We start from the raw sequence: 27883 nt of genomic DNA, 5'->3' as shown, positions 1-27883 counted from the left end.
CTCATTTTATAGATGACGTTAAATAGTTTGCCCAGGGTCCTGAGATCAGTTTGTGGGGGAGGTGGGATTTGAACTTGGGAAGGCTGCTACCCTCAGCCTCTGGGAGGCTGGCTGGTGAGAGCAGTCCCCTTGGCTCTAGTTTTCTTACCAAATTGAAGCCTTCTTTTCAGCAGACTTCTGAGACCTCCCACATCATTTGCACAAGCAACATGAAGCAAAATATAAAGTATTGGGTGCAACATCGTGTTTCATGCTAACGTACCTTTCCACGTGCCAGTTGGCTTAGTTTTAACTCAGTCTAGAATCCAATACATCTGTGATATACCAAGGTTCTGCGGCTCCCGCCAAAGCTGGATTTTTAAAGTCTATTTGTAGCTTAGGAATTCATGGAAAAATCCATTTTCAATTAAGAAAAAGACCTGTTTTCCGGGCTGGCGGTTCACCCCTTGCTGTGCTAGCTTCCTCGCGTGTAACTATCTTCTTGTTTCACAGACGATCCACTTGAAATTCAATTTGCAGCACAACCCAATTAAACGTTAATTTTCCATCAGATCGTTTTCTTTGGGCAGCTTCGGAGGTGGTCAGTTTCAACATAAAAAATAATTTACTTCCAGTTAAGCTGCCCTCGATCAGAAACTGTATTTTACAAGGTTTTGCCTAGAAAGTCGCTCTTTGAAAAAGTGATTATTAGGTAGTTAAGAGAATAAATCGCCGGATGTTCTTTTTTTCCCCCTACTTTTTCTCAATCATCTCTTTCCAAAGTAGGCATTGCTTAGTGTTTTCTGCTTAAGCAATATCGTTCCCTTATTCGCAAAGGTTATAATACTCCATTGCTTGGAAGAAACCCCTGTCAGGCATGTAAGAGCCTCAGCTTCATGGCATTTCAAGCTAACGATAAACAGTACATGAGCTAATCAGAATTCATGTGGAATTCAGAAGCTTCATCTCTGATCGGGTTTTCACTATTCATCTGTGAGTTGCTGATGAGTTCAGAAATCAACCAGCATGATTGATAAGTTCAAAAATCAACTAGGATCCTCAATCATGAAATTTGTAATTTTTAGGGGAAAACTTTTCAATTTCCTGAACATTTCTTTATTATTATTATTCTTTATATTTATATATTTATTTATTTTTTTTGAGACAGAGTCTCGCTTTGTTGCCCAGGCTAGAGTGAGTGCCGTGGCGTCAGCCTAGCTCACAGCAACCTCACACTCCTGGGCTCCAGCGATCCTCCTGCCTCAGCCTCCCCGAGTAGCTGGGACTACAGGCATGCGCCACCATGCCCGGCTAATTTTTTCCATATATATTTTTAGTTGGCCAGTTAATTTCTTTCTATTTTTAGTAGAGATGGGGGTCTCACTCTTGCTCAGGCTGGTCTCGAACTCCTGACCTTGAGCGATCCTCCTGCCTCAGCCTCCCGAGTAGCTGGGACTACAGGCTCGAGCCACCACGCCCGGCTAATTTTTTTCTCTATATATTTTTATAGTTGGCCAGTTAAATTCTTTCTATTTTTAGTAGAGACGGGGGTCTCGCTCTTGCTCAGGCTGGTCTCGAACTCCTGACCACCTTGAGAGCGATCCTCCCTCCTCGGCCTCCCGGAGTGCTTAGGATGACAGGCGTGAGCCACCGCGCCCGGCCTGTGGCTACTTTTTAATTAATACCTTCCGTGGCAGCTGTAGCTGGGAAGCAGGCCGCGAGCCATTTGAGAGCGCGTCGACTCTGTGCGCGTGTGACTTATTCCCAGTTTGCCCTTGACGTTGCCACAGGCGGCTTTTGGCTGCGCCGTTGAGACCCTGCTCGGTTGTTTTTGCTCAGATCAGACGCCCCTCCCTGAGCGGGATGCCCACCAGGTCTCTGGAGGAGATTAAAAGCCTGTTCCAGAGGTTGTCGGTGCGAAGGTCAAGTTCACCGTCGCCGGCCGGCGGGAGGGAGGCAGCGTCTGCGGTGCCAGGCGCCTTGGTGAGCAGACTGCCTCTCTTTGGCCGGGCGAGGCTGGCCTCCCCAGCGGAGGAGGAGGAGAGCTCCAAGAGGCCCAGGGACGGTCCCCAGGGCGCCAGCAGCTCGGCCTGCTGCGGGGAGACCGAGGGACGGGGCAGCGACCCGGGACTCAGCAACGGCAAGGTGGAGGCCCTCGCTGGAGGCCCGCCGGCCTCCGGCCTCTGCTACGAGGCGGAGAGTCCGGACGAGGCGGCCCTGGTCTACGCGGCCAGGGCCTACCGGTGCACGCTGCAGGCCCGGACGCCGGAGCAGGTCACCGTGGACTTGGCCGCCTTGGGGCCCTTGACCTTCCCGCTGCTGCACGTCCTGCCCTTCGACTCGGCGAGGAAGAGGATGTCCGTGGTGGTCCGGCACCCGCTCTCCAACCGGGTCGTGGTCTACACCAAGGGCGCCGACTCTGCCATCATGGAGCTGCTCTCGCCACCGTCCCCCGGTAGGTTCCCGAGAAGGTGACCCCGAGGGAAGGGATCGGAGGTGAAAGGGCCACTGGCTCCCGCCTGTCATGCTAACTAGCACTCTGGGAGGCCGAGGAGGGAGGATCACTCGAGGTCAGGAGTTCGAGCCCCGGGCATGGTGGCTCCCGCCTGTCATCCTAGCACTCTGGGAGGCCGAGGCGGGAGGATCGCTCTCGAGGTCAGGAGTTCGAGCCCAGCCTGAGCAAGATCGAGACCCCACGCCTCTACTAAAAATAGAAAAGAAATTAATCGGCCAACTGCAAAAATACATTTAGAAAAAAAATGAGCCGGGCGTGGTGGTGCATGCCTGTAGTCCCAGCTACTCTGGAGGCTGAGGCAGGAGGATCGCCTGAGCCCAGGAGTTGGAGGTTGCTGTGAGCGAGGCTGACAAGAGAGTCAGACTCTGTCTCAAAAATAAATAAATAAATAAATAATAAAAATCAAGGACCGCTCTGATAGTTTTATGAAAGCAAAGACGTAGTTGCTTAGGGCTCGGCTGCACAGGGTCGGGCAGGGGGAAGCTGCCTCCCGTTTGGCGGGAAAGCAAATAGGTTTCGGGGCTACCCAGGTCTGGTTCGGGTCTGACCTCCATCGATAGCTGTGTTTTGATAAGGTCACCTAACTATTCCGTGCCTCCGTCTTCCATGCAATGGGTCTTTTTTTTTTTGCCCAGGCTAGAGTGAGTGCCGTGGTGTCAGCCTAGCTCACAGCAACCTCCAACTCCTGGGCTCAAGCGATCCTCCTGCCTCAGCCTCCCGAGTAGCTGGGACTACAGGCAGGCGCCACCATGCCCGGCGAATTTTTTCTCTATATGTATTTGTTGGCCAATTAATTTCTTTCTATTTTTAGTAGAGACGGGGTCTCGCTCTTGCTCAGAGCTGGTTTCGAACTCCTGACCTGGAGCGATCCTCCCGCCTCGGCCTCCCAGAGAGCTAGGATTACAGACCTGAGCCACCGCACCGGCCATGCACAGGGTCTTCACGTAGCCCCTTTATAGGTTCCTGAGAGGCTTAGTGACACACAATGTGTGAACAGCCTTTGGCCAGGTGCCTAGCAAATTTCAAATACTCAGTAACTGTCAGCACTATTGTAGTTATTGTTGTTATTGATGGTTCCGGAACAGTGTTTTGTTTTGAGACAGAGTCTCACTTTGTTGCCCAGGCTAAAGTGAGTGCCGTGGCGTCAGCCTCGCTCACAGCAACCTCAGACTCCTGGGCTCAAGCGATCCTCCTGCCTCAGCCTCCCAAGTAGCTGGGACTACAGGCATGCGCCACCACGCCCTGCTAATTTTTTCTATATGTTTTTAGTTGGCCAATTAGTCTCTTTCTATTTATAGTAGAGACGGGGTCTCGCTCTTGCTCAGGCTGGTCTCGAACTCCTGACCTCGAGAGCAGTCCTCCCACCTGGGCCTCCCAGAGTGCTAGGATTACAGGTGTGAGCCACCGCGCCTAGCCGGGAACAGTGTTTTGGTTTTTTTTTAATAAGTTCTTGGTATTTTCCTCTGTCCAAGGGAAAAGGAGAAAGGGTTGTTCTGAGGGGTCCCCTTCATAAATAGCCATCTGGGATTGAAAACCAGAAAGCCTTTTGTTTCTTGCGGATTAAGCTGTCACTGTTTGTAAAAACGTGTCTGTCACTGGGCAGACGGGTAGGACCGCCCCTGCTTTGTTCGTCGTTGCAGGTGAAGCAAGTCTGGAGAAACTGCAGGTGACAATAAGGGAGAAGACCCAGAGACACCTGGACGAATACGCCAGACAGGGCCTGCGCACGTTATGCATCGCCAAGAAGGTGAGGCCGCCGGGTCCACGCTGTCTCTTCCGTCCTTTCCCTTGTTTAGCCACCGTTTACTGAAAACCAGCATGTGACAAACCCTAATCCGGGCACTGCGCCGAGTCCCCGGACTCTGGCTGTCTTTTAGGCCAGCCTTAAGTTTCCCCTTAGAAGTTCTTGATACTGGGCCGGGCGAGGTGACTCACGCCTGTCATCCTGGCACTCTGGGAGGCCCAGGCGGGAGGATCGCTCTCAAGGTCTAGAGTTCAAGACCAGCCTGAGCAAGAGCGAGACTGCCGTATCTACTAAAAATAGAAAGGAATTAATGGCTTAACTAAAAATATAGAGAAAAAGTTAGCCGGGCGTGGTAGCGCATGCCTGTAGTCCCAGCTACTAGGGAGGCTGAGGCAGGAGGATCGCTTGAGCCCAGGAGATTGAGGTTGCTGTGAGCTAGGCTGACGTCACAGCACTCACTCTAGCCTGGGCAACAGAGTGAGACTCTGTCTCAAAAAAATTAAAAATTAAAAATTAAAAACAGAAGTTTTTGATATTTTTTTCTTACATGCCCATAAGCCTTTTTTTTTTTTTTTTTTGAGACAGAGTCTCACTCTGTTGCCCAGGCTAGAATGCTGTGGTGTGATCCTAGCTCACAGCAACCTCAAACTCCTGGGCTCAAGCGATCCTCCTGCCTCAGCCTCCCAAGTGGCTGGGACTACAGGCATGTGCCACCATGCCCGGCTAATTTTTTTTATGTATACTTTTAGTTAAGCAATTTATTTATTTCTATTTTTTTTACTAGAGATAGGGGCTCACTCAGGCTGGTTTCGAACTCCTAACCTCGAGCAATCCTCCCGCCTCGGCCTCCCAGAGTGCTAGGATGACAGGTGTGAGCCACCGCGCCCAGCCTCCCATAAGCCTTTATCTATAAATTTACTAGGTATTATCTCAGTATTGACTCTTCTCTGTTGAGAATAATGTGGGTACGTAGCATATCCTTTCTAAATAAAAAATTTAGGTAGTAAGAAAATAAGACAGCACTGCAGAGAAATGATTTGAGGGATGTTTTTTTTTACCAGGACCTCTGATTTCTCACCCAAATTCTAGTTGTGGGGAGCCGCAGTAGGGAAACTGGGATCTGGGGCTCAGTCAGCCAGCTTTATGGAGGATCAGTACCCCGCCCCACACACAGTTGTAGGGAGAATGGAGAGTTCGAGATCAAACCAACTTCCTGCCTTTTCAGCTGAATGAGCCTGCCCCTGGGAACAGTGTGGCCCGAGAGATTTCAGATTCTCCCAAATCAAATGACCTCGTGGGCCGGAATGAGTAGATGGAGAAATGGCCTCACTCCCTTTTGTCTTCACTCCACCCTGCTTGATAAGAATTGAAAAATGTAGATTTCTCCCTCATGGCAACCCAAAGACAAAAAGGCAACTGTATCATCGTTGGCTGCTTCTCCTGGAATTCCACTTATTTTTTGTTTGGAATAAGACTGTCCTGTTTCATTCGTACGACTCCTCTCTTTTTTACCTTTATCGATCATTGACTGCATGAAATGACCATCCGACGATGTCACAGGTGCTGCTTGCTCCTGAACCCCTCAAAGTGACCAACCCTGATACCGTTTTCTCAGTGACACGGTTAGAATCACCCTGGATTTAGCTACCAGTTGCAGACCTCTGCCCTCTGCATACTTCCTGGTTTAATTAAAGAGATTAACCCACTTGCATCCTTATTCGGTGCCTGGAATTTGCATAGGGTCTGTCGATCATGAGTGTTGCACTAGTGTGAACACACAGCTTGGGAAGCTTGCATCGGGCTAGTGTGCGAGTATAGACATGGCATGCCCGAACCCAAGGGAGGAATACCTGCAACAAGTGGACGGCTTGATATTTTGCCCGAGGTCGGTCCTGGTAGGATCCTGCAAGATCATATGACCTGCTTCATAGCTCTTTTTTTTTCTTTCTTCTTCCCATAGGTCATGAGTGATATTGAGTATGCAGAGTGGCTGAGGAACCATTTTTTAGCTGAAACCAGCATTGACAACCGGGAACAATTACTCCTGGAATCTGCCATGAGGTTGGAGAACAAACTGACATTACTCGGTAGGTACATTGTATTGTATGGCTTCAATGGAGGATTTTGAGAAACTCTAGGCGTCAGTGCCTTTGTAAAAATGTGACTTGGCTGGTCGCGGTGGCTCACGCCTGTAATCCCAGCACTCTGGGAGGCGGAGGCCGAGGCAGGAGGATCGCTCAAGGTCAGGAGTTCGAGACCAGCCTGAGCAAGAGTGAGACCCCGTCTGTACTAAAAATAGAAAGAAATTAATTGGCCAACTAAAAATAGATAGAAAAAAAAATTAGCCGGGCATGGTGGCGCATGCCTGTAGTCCCAACTACTCGAGAGGAGGCCGAGGCAGGAGGATCGCTTGAGCCCAGCAGTTTGAGGTTGCTGTGAGCTGGGCTGACGCAACAGCACTGTAGCCCGAGTGACAGAGCGAAACTCTGACTCAAAAAAACAAAATAAAAAATATCTTAAAAGTAAATAAATAAATAAATAAAAAAATAAAAATTTGACCTAATCAACACGTGATTCTGCCCACCCTGATCAGTCTGATCTCTGCCCAGCTTCTAGTTCTTTCCATTCTGTCTCCATGGCAGTGAACTAGACTTCATCTGTGGTAGGATCAGAGTAGTCTTCCTTACGGAGATCATTTAAACACCAACGATTAACTATAAAGCCAAATAAATACCCTGGTTCAGGAGAAGAAAGCTAAAGTTTCTTGCCAGGCATTGGATAAGGTACTTGCTACCGTGTTTCCCTGAAAATAGGACAGAGTCTTATATTTATTTTTCCTCAATAAAACACGCTAGGGCTGATTTTCAGGGGATGTGTTATTTTTTTTAAGTACGGTACAACCATCTCCATTGATTCCAATAGAGTGAAGTCGTCTTCTTCTGGAACATCATCATCACTCTCCAAACCCCGAATCCCATCCTGAATGTCTTGCGACTCTGTTTCCTTTAGAACCACTGGCCCCGATCTCTCCTGTGGAGCACTAGAGCTCTCACGGGGCGGATGAGAAGGGCTGCTCGTGTTCTTTCCCGCTCCACGACGACACGCATGGGTCGTGCAGATGCGCTGCGCAGCCACGCCTGTCACTAGGGCTGATTTTCATAGCCACGCCCCTCACTAGGGCTGATTTTCATAGCCACGCCCCCCACTAGGGCTGATTTTCATAGCCACGCCCACCACTAGGGCTGATTTTCATAGCCATGCCCACCACTAGGGATGATTTTCATAGCCACGCCCACCACTAGGACTGATTTTCATAGCCACGCCCACCACTAGGGCTGATTTTCATAGCCATGCCCATCACTAGGGCTTATTTTCGGGGTAGGGTTTCTATTGTGCACATGCTTAGACATCCTGCTGGGGCTTATTTCATGGGTAGGTCTTATTTTCATGGAAACACGGTATGTGTTATCTTTTTTAATCCTTACCACACATCTCCGTCTGAGTTAGGGAGAACTTGGGGCACAGAGCAGCAAAAGGCTTGCTCAAGGTCACATGCTAGGAGCGGACTGAGTTAGTTGCCAACTAAGTGAGCATTAAACCCAGATCATCGTGGCTTCAGGGTCCCTCTTCTTTCTCCTACCCCTGCAACTGGAACAACGGAATTTATTTCTCTTTTTGTCCTGTTTTAACTAAAATTGCACAACGGATGACTCTCATCTCAACTTGAGCTGCATCATAGAATTATATGGAAAGCTTTAAAGAATACTGATCGCTGCATCCTGTCCTCCAGGAATTGTGGTTCAAGTGGTCCGGTATGTGGCCTGGGCACCGGAATGTTTGAAATTTTCCTAAGCGATGCTAAGGGCAATCAGTTTTGAGAAGCACTCGCTGCCTTAGAGTCTAGAGATCAATTCTAACGTCAGCACGAACCCACCAAGAAGCCAGCTTCTCTGAGCTCCACTCCTCTATTTTGGAGATAAACATTGATCTAACTTGGTATCCAGCAAATAGAGGAGGGGTCCTCAAACTTTTTAAACAGGGGGCCAGGTCACTGTCCCTCAGACCTTTGGAGAGAGCGGGCACATTCCACACATGCGCACTGTGGGCCCGGGACCAGTCGGCTGCTAAGCAGGACAGGCAGCCACGGCAAAAACACCCGGCGGGCCGGATAGGATAAATGTCCTCGGCCGGGCCACATGTGGCCTTCGGGCCCTAGTTTGAGAATACCTGAAATAGAGTAATGATGCCTACTCCTAATCAATTTCTCCGTGACAGTGCAAGTACTATAGGTCCGTATTTCCTCATCTGCAATTCCAAAATTGAAAATGCTCCGTGGGTTTAGTGCCAAAATTCAATTGGCAGCAAAATCAGGCCTGATTTGATGTAAGGCTATTTATAGTCTTTATTATGCTAATTCATGGGGACATTTGTAAGTTTTTCTGCAGAAATATTAATGTGCTTGATTGCCAGGTATTACAAAGTAGGGCATAGATACCATATTACTTTTTAAAAATCTGAAAAATGTTTCAAGTCCAAAACACCACTGGCCCCGAAAAGAGAACTGTGGATGGATATGATGAAAGTGCATTGCAGATAAACATTACAGTGTATTGGCAAGAGCATTCTTTAAAATCCTGCCCTTACCCTTGAGAGTATCATAGAATTATAAATTTGTAGAGTAAGGTTACGTAAATAATTGAATCAGACCACTTCAATTTAGAGGTTAGAAAGCCAGACACAAGGAGAACAAGTAAGTTTGATAAACTCATCAATCCCTGAGGCTTCTCTCTCAAAATATGACATTATAGGATTTTAATCTGGGTTTTCACACCTTTGTGGAGGATCTGGGCATTACTGGAGCGAGTTGTGTAGTTCAGGATCCAGTTGGCTAATACCGTGTTTCCCAGAAAATAAGACCTCCCCATAAAACAAGCCCTAGCAGGATGTCTAAGCATGTGCGCAATAGAAGCCCTACCCCGAAAATCAGCCCTAGTGATGGGCGTGGTCATGAAAATCATCCCTAGTGGTGGGCGTGGCTATGAAAATCATCCCTAGTGGTGGGCGTGGCTATGAAAATCATCCCTAGTGGTGGGCGTGGCTATGAAAATCAGCCCTAGTGACGGGCGTGGCTGCGCAGCGCATCTGCACGACCCATGCATGTCGTCGTGGAGCGGGAAAGAACACGAGCAGCCCTTCTCATCCGCCCCGTGAGAGCTCTAGTGCTCCACAGGAGAGATCGGGGCCGGTGGCTCTAAAGGAAACAGAGTCCCAAGACATTCAGGATGGGATTCGGGGTTTGGAGAGTGGTGATGATGATGTTCCGGAAGAAGACAACTTCGCTCTATTTGAATCAATGGAGATGGTTGTACCGTACTTAAAAAAAAATAACACATCCCCTGAAAATAAGCCCTGGGGTGTTTTCTTGAGGAAAAATAAGTAGAAGACCCTGTCTTATGTTCAGGGAAACATGGTAGGATTCAATTGTTGACTAGGTGAAACTCAGCTGACGTTTGGTTTCTTTTTTTTTTTTTTTTTTTTTTTTTGAGACAGAGTCTTACTTGTGTTACCCCAGCTAGAGTGCCGTGGCGTCAGCCTAGCTTACAGCAACCTCAAACTCCTGGGCTCAAGCGATCCTCCTGCCTCAGCCTCCCAAGTAGCTGGGACTACAGGCATGCGCCACCATGCCCGGCTAATTTTTTCTATCTATTTTTAGTTGTCCAATTAATTTCTTTCTATTTTTAGTAGAGACGGGGGTCTCGCTCTTGCTCAGGCTGGATTCGAACTCCTGATCTTGAGAGTGATCCGCCCGCCTCGGCCTCCCAGAGTGCTGGGATGACAGGCGTGAGCCACCTCGCCTGGCCTGGCGTTTAGTTTCTTACAAACCCTGTTGCACCTCCGTTATTTTGTAGGTGCTACTGGCATTGAAGACCGCCTGCAGGAAGGAGTCCCCGAGTCCATCGAAGCCCTCCACCAAGCCGGCATCAAGATCTGGATGCTGACGGGGGACAAGCAGGAGACGGCTGTCAACATAGCCTATGCGTGCAAACTGCTAGAGCCTGAGGACAAGCTCTTCATTCTCAACACCCAGAGTAAAGTACGTGCCATAAAAGACTAAACCAGTCCTTCTGTTTTTCCAAAGGAGCCGATAAGCAATATGCACAGATGCAAACAGCTGCAAACAATATGCAAACCTACTTGCTCTCTTTGTTCTCCTAGTGTCCTTCTCTCTAAATTGAAAGGGTGTGTGATTCAATTATTTGCGTAACCTTACTCTACAATTTTATAATTCTGTGAAAACTCCCAAGGGTGTAAGAGCAGGATTTTAAAGCATGCTCTTGCCAATAAATTGTAATGTTTATCTGCAGTGCACTTTCATCATATCCGTCCACGGTTCTCTTTTCTAGGATTTGGTATATATAATGAGTGGGGGAAAAAAAAACACCCCAATAACTATTAGCTTCTTGATTTATTCTGTCTGGCGGCTCATCTTGTGCTTGCGAGGTTGCCACTGTTCTTCTGAAGGCTTGGTGGAAAATTGTAATGATTCAGAGGAATCATTGCTAAATGATGGCATTAGGAGGAAGTTTCCTTTTTATTTTTCTGTTTGCTTTTTTTCCGCCCTCCACGCTGGATTGCCAGGGATTTGACAAGACGTAGCCCCAAATGAGAAAATATATCAAATCCTCAGACAGGAATCTACCTCCCTTTCAAAATGAGGAGAAGTGATCATTTCTATTGAAAACAGGTGAATAAAATCAATACATTATTTTTTTTTTTTTAGTTCATGGTAATTCTAAAAATAGGCACTCAGGGTAATCATGCCCTCTAGTGGTAATTCTTAGATAGTGCTCCTGAGAATTCCAAAAGTTTGAAGAACTGTTGGGAAAAATTGTTGTTTTCTTTTTAACAAAGAAGGAATTTTTTGAAGGCATGAAAAAAATTGGAAGGCATGAGAATTGAGTTGTATTAAAAGAAAGAACAATAGTATATTAAAAGAAAAGAAAAGAAAATTAATTTAATAAAAGAAAAAAATGAAAAAAAAAAATAAAGAAGAAGGAATTTAAGAGGCTTAGACCCAGCCCCCACGTTTTGGTTTTTTTTTTTCAGTTTTGCCTCCTGCAAATCTCTAACACTAACATCCTAATCAATTGAATAAGCATTTTTTTTTTCAGTTTTGCCTCCTGCAAATCTCTAACACTAACATCCTAATCAGTTGAATAAGCATTTTGTTTTTTTCTTAAAAGATGCCTGGTATAATGATGCCCTGCAAGACTTGTGCATATTGCTTATTTGGTGTGGAATATTTTCCAAGCCTCCTTTCTTCCTCAGCAGTCACAGCCAGTCAGTGTCGCCCCCACCCCCACCCCCACCCCACCCCCGTCCCATCACAGCAACCTGCTGGAGCTTTCCTTCACGATCATGTCTTAAGCACTTGTTATGGGCTGCCACGCTTGGTTGCATGGGTTTTTGTTGTTGTTGTTTTTGTTGAGACAGAGTCTCACTCTGTTGCCCAGGCTAGAGTGAGTGCTGTGGTGTCAGCCTAGCTCACAGCAGCCTCCAACTCCTGGACTCAAGCGATCCTCCTGCCTCAGCCTCCCAAGTAGCTGGGACTGCAGGCATGCGGCTCATTTTATTCTCTATATATTTTTAGTTGGCCAATTAATTTCTTTCTATTTATAGCAGAGACGGGGGTCTCCTTCTTGCTCAGGCTGGTTTCGAACTCCTGACCTTGAGCGATCCTCCTGCCTCGGCCTCCCAGAGTGCTAGAATGTCAGGGGTGAGCCACCGTGCCCGGCCTTGGTTGCATGTTTTTACGGTCAGGCCTCTGTCGGTACCCAGCTAGATGGAACACTTGGAGGAAAGAGGGTTTTCCTTATTCGACACGGAGTGGGGTCTCCTTTACAGAGGCCCAGTGACCCCTAACCCAAACCACCAGCCAGCTCCCAGGGCCGGCAAGGGGCTGAGCATGAGAAAATGCTCTGTCATTTTCGTCACTAAAACAGATGTGGTCTTAGTGGCTGGTAATACCAGTGGTCAAGTCCAGTGGCTAGGCCTGACACCAACCACCCGTGTCACCCCAGGAGTCACTTACCCTCCCAAGACTCTGTTTCTCCTTACTGGCCATGTGAGAGCAACCCCTGTTTCACAGGGCTGCCGTGGGCGTTAAATGAGAACATATAAATTGTTCAATCCTTGAGCATCAAAAAAGAAAAGCTACGAATTCTTGGTGTTTGATTTAGACTTTGATTTAGACAAAATTTAGATTTTGCAGAACAGTAAAATCGTTAGGATTGTGAGATTTATTTGTGAATATTACAATTTATGTTTAAAGGCACTTAAAACTACCAATGCAAGAAGTGTTTGCTATCTACTGTAGGTAAATATCTTTATTTTTAATTATTATGGGTGCATAATAGCTGTATATCTTTACAGGGTACGTGTGATGTTTTGATACAGGCAGACGGTGTGTATTAATCAAATCAGGGTAATTGGGGTATCCATCACCCCAGGAATTTATCATTTCTTTGTGTTAGGAACATTCCAATTCCACTCTTTTAGTTATTTTAAGGTATATTTTAACTTATGTATTATAGTCACTTTGTTGTGCTATCAAGTATTATTCATTCTGTCTAATTGACTATATTTTTGCACCCATTAACCTTTATTAACTACTTTATCCTCTCTCCCCACTACCCTTCCCAGCCTCTGGTAACCCTCATTATACTCTCTGTCTCCATGAGATCAATTGTTTCTAAGAGTTAGCTCATACATATGAGTGAGAACATGCGAGATTTGTCTTTCTGTGCTCGACTTATTTCACTTAACATAATGTTCTCCAATTCCATCTATGTTGTTGCATAATATTTTTTTTTGCTAATAATAGCAAAAAGATTATTATTATTTTTTTGCTAGCAGTAGCTATTCCACACGTGTGAATTTTCCAGATAACCAAATAAAATGCAATGAACAAAATTTTAGTTTTATGATGACATAAGTCTATGCATATAAAATGCCGGGCATAGGCCGGGCGCGGTAATCCTGATCACGCCTGTAATCCTAGCACTCTGGGAGTCTGAGGCGGGCGGATTGCTCAAGGTCAGGAGTTTGAAACCAGCCTGAGCAAGAGCGAGACCCTGTCTCTACTATAAATAGAAAGAAAGTAATTGGCCAACTAATATATATAGAAAAAATTAGCCAGGCATGGTGGCGCATGCCTGTAGTCCCAGCTACTCGGGAGGCTGAGGCAGGAGGATGGCTTGAGCCCAGGAGTCTGAGGTTGCTGTGAGCGAGGCTGACGCCACGGCACTCACTGTAGCTTGGACAACAGAGTGAGACTCTGTCTCAAGAAAAAAAAATTAAAAAAAAATAAAATAAAATGCCAGGCACATAGGAGAGACTCAACATTTAAATTATTTCCCTATTTCCTCCCTCCTATCCTCAACCCCTCAGGAGTCACTAAGAGTTTAAAAGGACTTGAAGATCACGGAGCCCAATTTCTCATCTAGTGAAAGAATTGCTCTTAGAACATTTTAAATAAGCTGTCTGGCAGCCAGTGGGATGTCTGAGTCATTTCCGTTGCATCAACTTTATAAATTTCCATCAATTTTGCTCCTAAGTTTGCAAATTGGATTAAAAATGTGGCCCCCTTTACAACATAGTTTCCATTCTCATAAAAGTTTTTTTCTTTATTTGTTTCAACGCAATCATATCCTAGATTATTTGCTGCAAAATGGAATATATAAAAGCCTTTCCGGATTCATCATTTAATTTCTTAAGTTTTTGCTTTTGTAATTTCATTTCAGTTTTTCTTCTGAGTAACTTTTTATCTTCATCATCTTTATTGGAATCTATAAAAGGCTTTTCATATATCATATTTGACAGCTATAACAAATAGACATAATAATAAATTATTCTCATTTTATGGCCTTAGATTCCAAAAAGTTGTGACTTCTCTAAGTGCCCAGAGTTTATTACTCATCAAACATGGAATAAACTTTGATTTTTCTGATTCCTATTTCAGTATACTTTCTATATTATGTAACAAATTATGTATTTTATATACACACCCATACAGAGTCTGTTGTCATTATTTGTGGAGTTATGTTTTATGGAATTGCCTCAAACTCTGAATTAGTGAATGCTGACCATTGCTACGAGGAAGATATGCAAAGTTAGCTTCCCATGGGTCTGGTCACATTTTGTCAACTGATCAATACATAATCTTGTTTCTGTTTAAAGACATTTTATTTAATACATATATTGTTGATTCATTAACATTATATTTATGGCCAACAGCACTGTCACTTTTGCCTGAACAAAGTTTACCTATCACAGGTAATTTCTTTATAAGGAACATCACAGTCCTTTTTTTTTTTGGAGACAGAGTCTCACTCTGTTGCCTGGGCTAGAGTGCCGTGGCGTCAGCCTAGCTCACAGCAACCTCAAACTCCTGGGCTCAAGCGATCCTCCTGCCTCAGCCTCCCGAGTAGCTGGGACTACAGGCATGCACCACCACACCCGGCTCATTTTTTCTATATATTTTTAGTTGGCCAATTAATTTCTTTCTCTTTTTAGTGGAGACAGGGGTCTCGCTCTTGCTCAGGCTGGTTTCAAACCCCTGACCTTGAGCGATCCTCCTGCCTGGGCCTCCCAGAGTGCTAGGATTACAGGTGTGAGCCACTGCGCTCAGCCCATCACAGTCTTTTTGTGCTTAGGAACACTAAACTGCACTGCAGCACTCTGATTGCGAGACATTTTAAACATCAAAATCTCACCGAGCCCAGCCATGGTCTTTTTGAGTAGAATTCATTCAATGGGCATATTTACTGAGTACCTGAGATGACCCTCTTTTAAGTATCACAAAGGCTTCAAAAGCAAATTAAAAGTGACCCATGGGCCGGGCGCGGTGGCTCACGCCTGTAATCCCAGCACTCTGGGAGGCCGAGGCGGGTGGATTGCTCAAGGTCCGGAGTTCGAAACCAGCCTGAGCAAGAGCGAGATCCCGTCTCTACTATAAATAGAAAGAAATTAATTGGCCAACTAATATATATATGGAAAAAATGAGCCGGGCGTGGTGGCGCATGCCTGTAGTCCCAGCTACTCGGGAGGCTGAGGCAGGAGGATCGCTTGAGCCCAGGAGTCTGAGGTTGCTGTGAGCTAGGCTGACGCCACGGCACTCACTCTAGCCCGGGCAACAAAGCGAGACTCTGTCTCACAAAAAGAAAAAATAGTTACCCATGCCTTTAAAGAACTGCCTAACTAGTGTCGAGTAAGGATGTTTGCAAACTAGACAAGCAATGCAAGCTCCACCAGGGCATCGATTTTCTTTTTTTTTTTTTTTTTTTTTCCCCATCCTGAAATAATGCAAAGGGCATCGATTTTCATGTTTATTGACATATTCCCAGCTCCTGGAATGTTTTCTAATATATTCTTAATAAATATATATTCTTAATAAATAGTGAATGGATATGTTGAATTAAAAAGAAGATAAAAATATAATGAGCGTTCTATAACAATTATTAATAACATTAATTGTTAACAATGGTTTTTTTTTACTTTTCTCTTCATAATTTTTATTCTTTTTATTTATTTTTTTTAGAGGGCTATTCCAGTGAAAATAATGTTGTTAACGTCGTTAATAACGATCGTTATTATCAATGTCTGCTCTATACCGTGCCTTCCCCGAGGAGGGGAATTGGTGTGTATTATTAATATTCCACTTAAGTCCTCCCAACATGACGATGGAGATAATATTTGCATTTTTTTTTTTTTCGATGAGAAAGTCGAGGCTCAGAGAGGTTACAGAATTTGCTTTCAAGTTCAGACAGCTAATAAATGGCAGAGTGAGACGAAAGGCCTGCTGGCGTTTGGTGTTTGAGAAGGCGGATTGCACACATGGGGAAATTCTACAGCTACCTCTTTCTAAGAGAGGTTTCCCCCATCCTTTTATCCACTCCTCCTCACGTGCGCACAGAACTCTCTGGGGAAGAGCTGCAAAGTCTTTTTTAAGTAGCTAATTATTCAGTACTTGTGGTCGCCTTGCCCCGGGGCCGTTGCTTAAAGGATGACAGCGAGCCAATGTAAAGCACCGTGGCTGCCTCTAACCGCCAACGAGGCTGCGAGGTAACGGCCTTTGCATCTCCGTTCCAGGACGCCTGCGAGATGCTGATGAGCAGGATCCTGAGAGAGCTTCAGAAGACGGCTCCAGCCCGTCCCGGGCGAACGCCATCAAGCGTGGATGTCCCCCAGCCTCCCGTGCCCCGGGACTCAGAGCCTGGGGCTGGACTCGTCATCACCGGGAGGACCCTGGAGTTTGCCCTGCAAGAAAGTTTGCAGACGCGGTTCCTGGAGCTGACGTCTCGCTGTCGGGCCGTGGTCTGCTGCCGCGCCACGCCCCTGCAGAAGAGCGAGGTGGTGAAGCTGGTGCGTGGTCACCTGCAGGTCATGACCTTGGCCATCGGTGAGTGGCCATCGGTGAGCCGGCCCTGCACCTTCTCCCTGTCTTTCTTTTTCTTTTCTTTCTTTCTTTTCTTTTTTTTTTTTTTTGAGACAGAGTCTCACTCTGTTGCCCAGGCCAGAGTGAGTGCCGTGGCGTCAGCCTAGCTCACAGCAACCTCAAACCCATGGACTCAAGCGATCCTCCTGCCTCAGCCTCCCGAGTAGCTGGGACTACAGGCATGCGCCACCGCGCCCGGCTCATTTTTTGTCTATATATTTTTAGTTGGCCAATTAATTTCTTTCTATTTATAGTAGAGACAGGGGGTCTCGCTCATGCTCAGGCTGGTTTTGAACTCCTGACCTCGAGCGATCCTCCCGCCTCGGCCTCCCAGAGTGCCGGGATGACAGGTGTGAGCCACCGCGCCCGGCCTGTCTCTTTCCATCTCTATTTGCCTCTGGTTGCTGCCGGGTGCGGGTCACTTCTCCATTCGGGGTGGTGACGCAGCCCCTGAAAACTCCCGGGTGTACGTCCTTATCCTGTTCACGACCTGGGTGAACAGGCAGCACCTGTTTCCAGATCGCTGCGACAAAGTGTCGGGGTGAGCATGGAATTGTGTTCATTTATCTTGGTGAATGAACCTATCAATGAATGGACCCTTTAAGCCCCTGGGTTCCAGAACCCCCCTGGATTTTCCGATCATGCTAATTAACTTCAGTCATGTGCCCATCTGTGAACCGGTCGCTGAGGCCGGAGAACAGGAGACACTGATCGTACAGGTGTGGGTCAGGTGCCCACTCATAAATACGGGTGTTTGGGTTCACCCTGGCAAGCCACGTGGCTGAGAGTTCCCAAGGAAAACCAGGAGCCGAGTACCCAAAAACGTGTGAACGTAGCAGGCAGCTGGGAATAACCTGTGTTTGTGACCAGCAAGAACATAATACCATATTTCCCCGAAAATAAGCCCTACCCATACAATAAGCCCTAGCAGGATTTGTGAGCATGTGCGCAATAGAAGCCCCACCCCGAAAATAAGCCTTAGTGGTGGGCGTGGCTATGAAAAATCAGGCCTAGTGATGGGCGTGGCTATGAAAAATCAGGCCTAGTGATGGGCGTGGCTATGAAAATAAGCCCTAGTGATGGGCATGGCTATGAAAATCAGCCCTAGTGATGGGCGTAGCTATGAAAATCAGCCCTAGTGATGGGCGAGGCTATGAAAATCAGCCCTAGTGATGGGCATGGCTATGAAAATCAGCCCTAGTGATGGGCGAGGCCATGAAAAATCAGCCCTAGTGATGGGCATGGCTATGAAAATCAGCCCTAGTGATGGGCATGGCCATGAAAATCAGCCCTAGTGATGGGCATGGCCATGAAAATCAGCCCTAGTGATGGGCGAGGCTATGAAAATCAGCCCTAGTGATGGGCATGGCCATGAAAATCAGCCCTAGTGATGGGCGTGGCCATGAAAAATCAGCCCTAGTGATGGGCGTGGCTATGAAAATCAGCCCTGGTGATGGGCGTGGCTATGAAAATCAGCCCTAGTGATGGGCGTGGCTATGAAAATCAGCCCTGGTGATGGGCGTGGCTATGAAAATCAGCCCTAGTGACAGGAGTGGCTATGAAAATCAGCCCTAGTGATGGGCATGGCTATGAAAATCAGCCCTAGTGATGGGCGTGGCCATGAAAAATCAGCCCTAGTGATGGGCGTGGCTATGAAAATCAGCCCTGGTGATGGGCGTGGCTATGAAAATCAGCCCTAGTGATGGGCGTGGCTATGAAAATCAGCCCTGGTGGTGGGCGTGGCTATGAAAATCAGCCCTGGTGGTGGGCGTGGCTATGAAAATCAGCCCTAGTGGTGGGCGTGGCTATGAAAATCAGCCCTAGTGGTGGGCGTGGCTGCGCAGCGCATCTGCACAACCCATGCGTGTCGTCGCGGAGCGGGAAAGAACACGAGCAGCCCTTCTCATCCGCCCCGTGAGAGCTCTAGTGCTCCACAGGAGAGATGGGCCAGTGGCCCTAAAGGAAATAGAGTCACAAGACATTCAGGATGGGATTCGGGGTCTGGAGAGTGAGGATGATGTTCCAGAAGAAGACGACTTCACTCTGTTTGAATCAAGGGCGATGGTTGTGGTGCTCAAAAATAATAATAATAATAATAACGCATCCCCTGAAAATAAGCCCTAGGGTGTACTCTTGGGGACAAATAAATGTAAGACCCTGTCTTATTTTCGGGGAAACAAGGTACCTCCTCTCAAGAACCTGGGGAGGCCGGTAAATCTATGGGCAACCGTAGCACCCTGTGATAGGGGAGGTAGAAACACACGGGGGCGCTGGGGCCTAAGGAAGGGACGTCGGATCTGAAGGGAGTGTGAGAAGCATTTCCCAGAGGAAATGACATCCAAGCCGAGCCCAAGAGCAAGCGACACCCAGCAGAGAGGGGTGGGGCCAGGAGGACGTGTCAGGGAGACAGGAAACGTGTGCGCAGCGGGTAGAAGAAGGAGCAGGGTGAATCCGGAGGTTTGAAAGTAGCTCGGGAGAAAGAGGAGGCCAGTCCAGGCAAGCGTCACAGCATGGAGGAGTTTAGGGCAGCGTTGGGTGTGTCATTCTTCCCCCGTGGCAGTGGGGCGCCACGTTTAATGTCTGCCTCACCCGCTCCCAGGCAGCTCGGAGAAATGGAGCACACTTGGAAGGATTTTATTCGTTCGCTTATTGGTTTGCAAAGCTGACATCTTTTCTTTGCTCCTGGCGGGCTGTTTCTCACTGTTTTCCTTCTGCTTCCTGCAGGGGATGGTGCCAATGACGTTAGCATGATACAAGTGGCAGACGTAGGCATAGGGGTCTCGGGTCAAGAAGGCATGCAGGTAAGTGGGTGACACCTCCGGGGTAGAGCGAGACTGTGTGTGGTCAGCCCAGCGGGGTGGCAGACAAGGAAGTTATCCATGCATTCATTTATTCATTCAGTGTGTACTAGGCGAATTGTTACAGCATTTTCCGGGGACATTTTAGCTGTGTGGTTTGCCTGTACAGTTTTGTTGGTTTTTTTTAAATCTATTTATTTTTTTTTTGAGACAGAGTCTCACTCTGTTGCCCAGGCTAGAGTGAGTGCCGTGGTGTCAGCCTCGCTCACAGCAACCTCAAACTCCTGGCCTCAAGCGATCCTCCTGCCTCAGCCTCCCGAGTAGCTGGGACTACAGGCATGCGCCACCATGCCCAGCTAATTTTTTTGTATATATATTTTTAGTTGGCCAATTAATTTATTTCTATTTTATAGTAGAGACAGGGGTCTCGCTCTTGCTCAGGCTGGTCTCGAACTCCTGACCCCGAGCAATCCTCCCACCTCGGCCTCCCAGAGTGCTGGGATTACAGGCGTGAGCCACCGCGCCCGGCCTGGTTACGTTTGTTGTTTGAACCTTAATCGGCCACCACCTCTGAACAGTGAAACACACAGGAATAGGAAGTTATGTGTGTCTTCTGTATGTAACATAAACAGGTAGACATGGTGGTAGGAATAGCAACTAATACAAGTGCCAATGTAATAAAATACATTCATAGATTAAAAAATAAGAAAGCTTAATTGCAGATCAAAACATACACACACACACACACACAAATAGCCACAACGACAGCAGCAAACCTATGAACCTAGTCCTTCCTGGACTATCTGGAGTTACCATTCAGCTCCCCAATATGGTCGCAGGGAACCAGGTTTCTCTTTTATCGCTACTCGTAATGCAATTTCAGCAAATGAATTGTCCCTAGAATGCAGCCCCCTTAGCAAGAACTCCGCCTTCTGCATGACAATCCACATCCGCTTCTCAATGATGAGTGTAGTAAGAAGTGATGTAGGGCCCTCGCGGTGGCTCACGCCCCGTCATCCTAGCACTCCAGGAGGCCGAGGCAGGAGGATCGCTGGAGGTCAGGAGTTCGAGACCAGCCTGAGCAAGAGCGAGAGACCCCCGTCTCTACTAAAAAATAGAAAGAAATTAATAAAAATATAGATACAAAAACATTAGCCAGGCATGGTGGCGCATGCTTGTAGTCCCAGCTACTCGGGAGGAGGCTGAGGCAGGAGGATTGCTTGAGCCCAGGAGTTGGAGGTTGCTGTGAGCGAGGCTGACGCCACAGCACTCACGTTAGCCTGGGCAACAAAGTGAGACTCTGTCTCAAAAAAAAAAAAAACAACTACAACCATTTTGAATGTCGCGATGGTCGGGCTGCCCGCGCCGTGTCTGCTGTGGCACGTTTGATCGCTCAGGAGGGCACCCTGTCTCCCCTTGTCCCCGCAGGCTGTGATGGCCAGTGACTTTGCCGTTTCTCAGTTCAGACATCTCAGCAAGCTCCTCCTTGTGCACGGGCACTGGTGTTACACTCGGCTCTCCAACATGATTCTCTACTTTTTCTATAAGAACGTGGTAGGTAACCCCAACGTCTCCTCCCCTTCCGTACCTCCCATCCCTGGTGGCCTCAGGGAGCAAGAGCAAGTGTCCTGTCCCGAGCTCACTTTGCCTATTGATTGACGTTCTTTCTACGAACAGCAGCGAGGAGCAGTGCTGTTGTCGTTTCCAGAAGTGACCTGAAAATGTGCTGTGTGTTTGGCTTCTGACAGCGGATCGCTAAGCTGGACCATCTGCTGGCATTTTCTACTTACTCCCTGTGCGTTTGAATTAAGTCCTGTCTGGTTCCTTTAAAGTCCAATTTTTGACCTCCCCTAACAAAAGGCTGTGACAAGCAGAAGGATGAAATGTTTAATGCAGTAGAAAGTGAAAAAGCTTTGCTTCCGTTTTACTGCCAATGCCAAAAAAAATATCTGCTTTTCCCCCCAAATTAATGTTCTCTGTGGTATATTAATGACACAGATACAGGTGAAAACCCAGTCTGATGCTCATCCTGTAGCTGGCTGCAGCTCACAGATGCAGGACTTATCTGGCCACCCTGCACAACACATTTGGGCTTGGTAGTTATTTGACGGTAAAGGGAATTTATCTTGATTATTCCATTCCTAACAGGGCCAAATTGGATTAGAATCCCTGGCTTCTAATCTTCAGCGTACCATTGAAATCTCAGTTTCCCTTTTTATAAAATGGCATTCATTTAAGTCTCTTCTAAATGTGATCATTGTGAAAGTATATCATGATTTTTGGGTCCGATTCATCCTTGGTCTTTAAAGTCCATATGTTGTATATCAGTAGTAGACATACGTTTACATTATAAAATTATTATAAAATACCATCTTTAGGAAAAAAAAAATAACAAGTCATTTTTAGGACATCTCAGATGTGCAGTTTAGATCTCTCTGTGTGTATGTTTGTCCACCAAAGCAATTTTTTTCCTGTATCATAATGAACTTTTCAGGGAACTCTCAGTATTTTGTTAATTAGAATTAGCACAGTTAGGCAAAGTTTAGTGAAACTCAGATACTTTAAGAAAATATTTGAAATGCATAAAGTCTCTGCCTGAGTGTGTAATTCTGGGGAAAACTGGGGTTTGGTGTTTGAAATTCCATGACTTAGTGGCCAATGACTTAGGAGCCCCTCTGCTGAGTTTCTTTTGTTGTTGTTTTTTTTTGAGACAGAGTCTCACTCTGTTGCCCAGGCTAAAGTGAGTGCTGTGGCGTCAGCCTAGCTCACAGCAACCTCAGACTCCTGGGCTCAAGCGATCCTCCTGCCTCAGCCTCCCTAGTAGCTGGGACTACAGGCATGCACCACCATGCCTGGCTAATTATTTCTATATATATTAGTTGTCCAATTAATTTCTTTCTATTTATAGTAGAGATGGGGTCTTGCTCTTGCTCAGGCTGGTTTCGAACTCCTGACCTCGAGCAATCCGCCCGCCTGGGCCTCCCAGAGTGCTAGGATTACAGGCGTGAACCACCGCACCCGGCCGGCCATTTCTACTAATGTTCTCTAGGCTTAATTTTTGCCTCTTATATACCTAGCTAAAAAAATGAATATTTTATAAACTGTGGAGAAAAGGGCCAGGGCCAGAAACTGTTAGAGTAGTTTATCTTTCTGAAACTGTGCTTGTTGGATGTTCGACAACCTTTGAGATACTGATGAAGACTATGAATTCATTCCCTAGAATAGTGCCCCAAACCATACGTACCCCGAAATGATAGATTCTCAGCAGCTGGGCATGATGTGTGTCCATGAACACTAGACCAAGAAACTCGATTCTGAGGATCGTGGCCATTTTCCTAGAAGTGCTCTCGGGTATCTTTGATGCCAGTGATAATATCTTAACATTTGTAAGACGCTTTGAGGTCATGAGTACTTTCTAACTTGATCTTGACACAGAGCCCCACGGTAATATAATTCTCATTCTAACCAGAAACCAAAATTCAGAGAGGTTAAGAAAATGGGCTAAAGTCAAACCGTCAACAGGAGAATTTTCCCAGGCCTTGAAACAAAACCCCCTATGTCTGAATCCAGGGTCTCCCCTGATTCAGAGTACAGAGGTTTTGCTGTAGTGGGCTTAGTCTGTCTGAGGCTAAATATACTGGAGGAAACCTTGTAGGGTGTTGCATGTGCCTGGCCTCTAGGGTCACCAATTATCCTGATTCGCCCGGGGACTGTGTCCCGGGTTTAGCACTGAGAGTCCCATGCCCTGTGAAACCCCATCAGTCCAAGCAAACTGGCATGGCTGGCCACCCTGCTGGCACTGTCCCATTTCACTACTACAAAGTGATTGTGAACCCAGGAAGGAAGAGAACGAACATTTGTCTAGTCGAGTGCACCAGGCTCTGGACTAGACTCTCTTCATCTTGAGTGAAATTTCTCAGTTCGAACACTGGCTCTGCCACATAGTGACTGGGTGGCTTTGGGCAAGCTCCTTTAGCCTCTCTGTGCCTCAGTGTCTTAGTCCGTTCAGACTGCCATAACAGAGACCCAAAGATGGGTAACTTATAAACAACAGACATCTATTCCTCACAGTTCTGGAGGGCTGAGAACAGGGTCCCAGCATGGGTCAGCTTCTGCTGAGGGCTGTCTTCCGGGTTGCAGAATTATCACTGTGTCCTCACTTGGTAAAAGGAGATCGTGAAACCTTTCTGGGACCCCTGTTATGTAAGGTCACTAATCCCATATAGAAGGGCTACACTGTTATGGCCTAATCATCTCCCAAACACTCTACCGTGTTTCCCTGAAAATAAGACCTCCCCATCAAATAAGCCCCAGCAGGATGTCTAAGCATGTGCGCAATAGAAGCCCCACCCCGAAAATCAGCCCTAGTGATGGGCGTGGCTATGAAAATCAGCCCTAGTGACAGGAGTGGCTATGAAAATCAGCCTGTGATGGGCGTGGTTATGAAAATCAGCCCTAGTGATGGGCGTGGCTATGAAAATCAGCCCTAGTGATGGGCGTGGCTATGAAAATCAGCCCTAGTGATGGGCGTGGCTATGAAAATCAGCCCTAGTGATGGGCGTGGCTATGAAAATCAGCCCTAGTGATGGGCGTGGCTATGAAAATCAGCCCTAGTGATGGGCGTGGCTATGAAAATCAGCCCTAGTGATGGGCGTGGCTGCACAGTGCATCTGCACAACCCATGCGTGTCATTGCAGAGCGGGAAAGAACATGAGCAGCCCTTCTCATCCGCCCCGTGAGAGCTCTAGTGCTCCACAGGAGAGATCGGGGCCGGTGGTTCTAAAGGAAACAGAGTCGCAAGACATTCAGGATGGGATTCAGGATGGGATTTGGAGAGTGATGATGATGTTCCAGAAGAAGACAACTTCACTCTATTTGAACAAATGGAGATGGTTGTACCGTCCTTTAAAAAAAAAACAAAAAACACATCCCCTGAAAATAAGCCCTAGGTGTCTTCTTGAGGAAAAATAAAGATAAGACCCTGTCTTATTTTCAGGGAAACACGGTACTTTCTAACACCATCATATTGGCGATTAGGATTCCAACATACGAATTTTAGGGGGGGCCACCAATATTCAGTCCATTGCACTCAGTTTCATCACCTGCAAAATGGGAACAGCGATCGACCCCAGGTGGTTATGAAAATGAAATGAATTCCTAAAGCACTCAGAACAGTGCCAGCACGACATCTAAGATGGGGAGGGGCCTGGGTTGCATGCGTGTGTACTTTAATGTTTTAATACACTGAATCAAGCTGCAAGGTGAGTTGCAATCTTCCATCGTGTGAGTCAGAAAACTGCAGAGAGGCTGAAATCAGGCGGCTCCAGGTGGCAGCGTGTGGAATGTGTGGTCCTGGCACCCGTCACTGGTTCTAAGACCCGAATGTTCCTCTTTCTGTCCCCAGGCCTATGTGAACCTCCTTTTCTGGTACCAGTTCTTTTGTGGGTTTTCAGGAACGTCCATGACCGACTACTGGGTTTTGATCCTCTTCAACCTCCTCTTCACCTCGGCCCCTCCTGTCATTTACGGTGTTTTGGAGAAAGATGTGTCTGCAGAGACCCTCATGCAGCTGCCCGAGCTCTACAGGAGCGGGCAGAGATCAGAGGTAGGTGCTAAAAGCAAGAATTCTGGGATAGCTTCGTGTCCATTGTCAAAGCCAGCGTGTTTTCCAATCCTCTGACCCAAATATTTCAGTCCACTCAGAACTATTGGAAATGCCTGCTTGTCTTAAAACATCTCTACTCACATGGTGGATATTAAGTTACTTGCCTCTTGGATGAACACAGATAAATTTATGAAAGGCCTTAGGTACTTTTAAGAAAAAAATCCAGTATTTGGTTCTTACCAATCACTTGCCAATAACATCTAGTATATTCACTAAGCCCTATTGTCATCTGTTGAGCTGACTCTTTTTTTTTTTGGAGACAGAGTCTCACTCTTGCTGTCCAGGCTAGAGTGAGTGCCATGACGTCAGCCTAGCTCACAGCAACCTCCAACTCCTGGGCTCAAGCGATCCTCCTGCCTCAGCCTCCCGAGTAGCTGGGACTACAGGCATGCGCCACCATGCCCGGCTAATTTTTTCTATGTATTTTTAGTTGGCCAATTAATTTATTTCTATTTATAGTAGAGACGGGGGTCTCGCTCTTGCTCAGGCTGGTTTCGAACTCCTGACCTTGAGAGATCCTCCCACCTCGGCCTCCCGGAGTGCTAGGATTACAGGCATGAGCCACCGCGCCAAGCCTGTACTGACTCTTAAACATCCCCTGTCTCATTTATCTTCATGAAAACATTTTGAGACAGAGTCCGGTTCTAAGATGAAAAATCTGAACCTCAAAGACGTTAAGCAATTTTTCCAAACCTCCGACAGCTAACCAGTGGTTCAGCATGTGTTAGAAAGAATGGGTCATGTTCAGCCTAAGTTTAAATTCTGGTTCTGTGGCATGTGGCCTTGGTAATTTCTTTAACTCGCCTGTGCTTTGTTTTCTTTACTTTATGGAAATTATGGAAATCTTTACTCTATGGATGTGAGAATTAAGGGAAATAGTATGTGTAAAATTTCCAGCCATATTAAGCTCTCAGTATTTTTAACATCTGGAATTAATCTGAAATTTGAGGAAATGCAGGATTTAAAATGATGTATTTAAATTCATCAATCTAACTTTATTCTGTCTTGAACTGCCTTTCTGGAATGCAGAGTAATTTAGGGTCATTAGGCTTCCTGGCACAGCCCACAGAGGAGTCCCACATTTAGGTTTCAGGGGAGGAGAAATCCTCATTATAATCCTTTAACAGCATCCAATCCATTCAGACCAAAGAACTGCATGGGGTTTTCCTAAAGCAGTCCAGTCAGGTTAAAGTTCAAGGCCAGAATGCAGGGATGTGTGGTTGATGTCCATGAAGGTTGCCCTACACCCCAAGCCCAAGTTAAATCCCAAATCCATTGGGGTAAGGAGAGGTTGAGGTAGTTGTTCAATCAAAGTTTTTATAGCTAGTGCTTTATTTTTTATTATTTATTTATTTATTTATTTTGAGACAGAGTCTCACTCTGTTGCCTGGGCTAGAGTGAGTGCCGTGGCGTCAGCCCAGCTCACAGCAGCCTCAAACTCCTGGGCTCAGGCGATCCTCCTGCCTCAGCCTCCGGAGTAGCTGGGACTACAGGCATGCGCCACCATGCCCGGCTCATTTTTTTCTATATGTATATATTTTAGTTGGCCAATTAATTTCTATTTATATTAGAGACGGGGGTCTCGCTCTTGCTCAGGCTGGTTTTGAACTCCTGACCTCGAGCGATGCTCCCGCCTCGGCCTCCCAGAGTGCTAAGGATTACAGGCGTGAGCCACCGCGCCCGGCCAATATAGCTGGTGTTTTAAAAGCCCATTTGTACAGACTGAAGATTGAATGGGTCCTTATCCTTGGGAGAATTGAGGTCACGGTTCCTGCTGTTGAATTCAGTCTTTTATCAGTCTTTCCGTACACATTGTTCTGTTGAGCCGGCCCATTCTATAAAAGAGGATCATAGCAGGCGGAGTCCCAGCATGTGGCTGTTGACAAAAGATAATTGATTTCATTGACTTTACCGTCCAGAATTTATCCTGTCTTTGAACTTGGCCTCCAAACAAATGCTGTTTTATGCTTGGGTCATTTTCTGTGTTCAGTGTTGTGAAATACATTCTCCGGGGTTATAGAATCTCTGTGCTCTCAAGGAGTTGGAAATCTGCAGCCAGAAGCTTCCCTTCCAAGAAGCCTTTTGTTTATCTCTCACCCACCCACGGTCTTCTTTTTCTCGCTTTGGCTTCATAATCCAGATTTCCCCGTTCAGTTTCCAGGAAATCCCTGAGTTAATTCCCCACCACTGATGTATCTTATCCTTGATCCTTCTCTGTTTACTTCCCTAAGTCCTATTCCGCATGCAACTGGGGGAAATTATACTTTTTATCTTTCCACTCTAGATTTTTTTTTTTTTTTTTTTTAGCAATATCCATTAATTCATAGAGTGTTGATAGTGAATTGGGATAGCAGTAGAGGGAGTAATGTGGATAAAAAGAAGTGGATGGATTTGGAGAAGTGTTGAAACAGTCCTTTCCGATCAATAGGAAATGAAAAGTTAGCTCTGCTGGCCCTGTTTCAGGTAGATTTAAAATTGGTCCAGTGATGAGCACAAACCTGAATTGAATACAGAGTTCCTACAAGGATTTCTTTCACCACATTCACCTGTGAACTCATTGCATTCAACTACTCTCTCTTTTTTTTTTTTTAATCTCTGTTGACAAGTCCCACCTGTTTTATGAGTGAGAGAATGCAGGAATAAAAGGTTTTCTCTTGGAGGACCAAAAAACAAATACTGGCTTGTG

The 27883-nt window shown here is 46.5% G+C and overlaps 1 protein-coding gene across 2 annotated transcripts in view; it reads left to right on the top strand.

Annotated features, from left to right (window-relative positions):
* ATP10D (ATPase phospholipid transporting 10D (putative)) overlaps positions 1-27883 on the top strand; it is a 74214-nt gene that overhangs the window by 38273 nt on the left and 8058 nt on the right. The window contains exons 12-19 of one of the 2 annotated variants that reach the window (XM_075997865.1): positions 1819-2434; positions 4135-4241; positions 6199-6325; positions 10148-10332; positions 16389-16698; positions 19459-19535; positions 20961-21086; positions 24937-25137. In XM_075997865.1, the coding sequence (XP_075853980.1) occupies positions 1819-2434; positions 4135-4241; positions 6199-6325; positions 10148-10332; positions 16389-16698; positions 19459-19535; positions 20961-21086; positions 24937-25137 (1749 nt within the window). Of the gene's footprint in view, positions 1-1818; positions 2435-4134; positions 4242-6198; positions 6326-10147; positions 10333-16388; positions 16699-19458; positions 19536-20960; positions 21087-24936; positions 25138-27883 lie in introns of those variants that run through there. The other variant, XM_075997866.1, reaches the window with a different exon arrangement.

The sequence above is a fragment of the Microcebus murinus genome, chromosome 26 (genome assembly GCF_040939455.1).
Source record: "Microcebus murinus isolate Inina chromosome 26, M.murinus_Inina_mat1.0, whole genome shotgun sequence".
NCBI lineage: Eukaryota > Metazoa > Chordata > Mammalia > Primates > Cheirogaleidae > Microcebus > Microcebus murinus.
The sequence above is the reverse complement of the archived record's forward strand: the minus strand, read 5'-3'. Positions and strand labels throughout refer to the sequence as shown.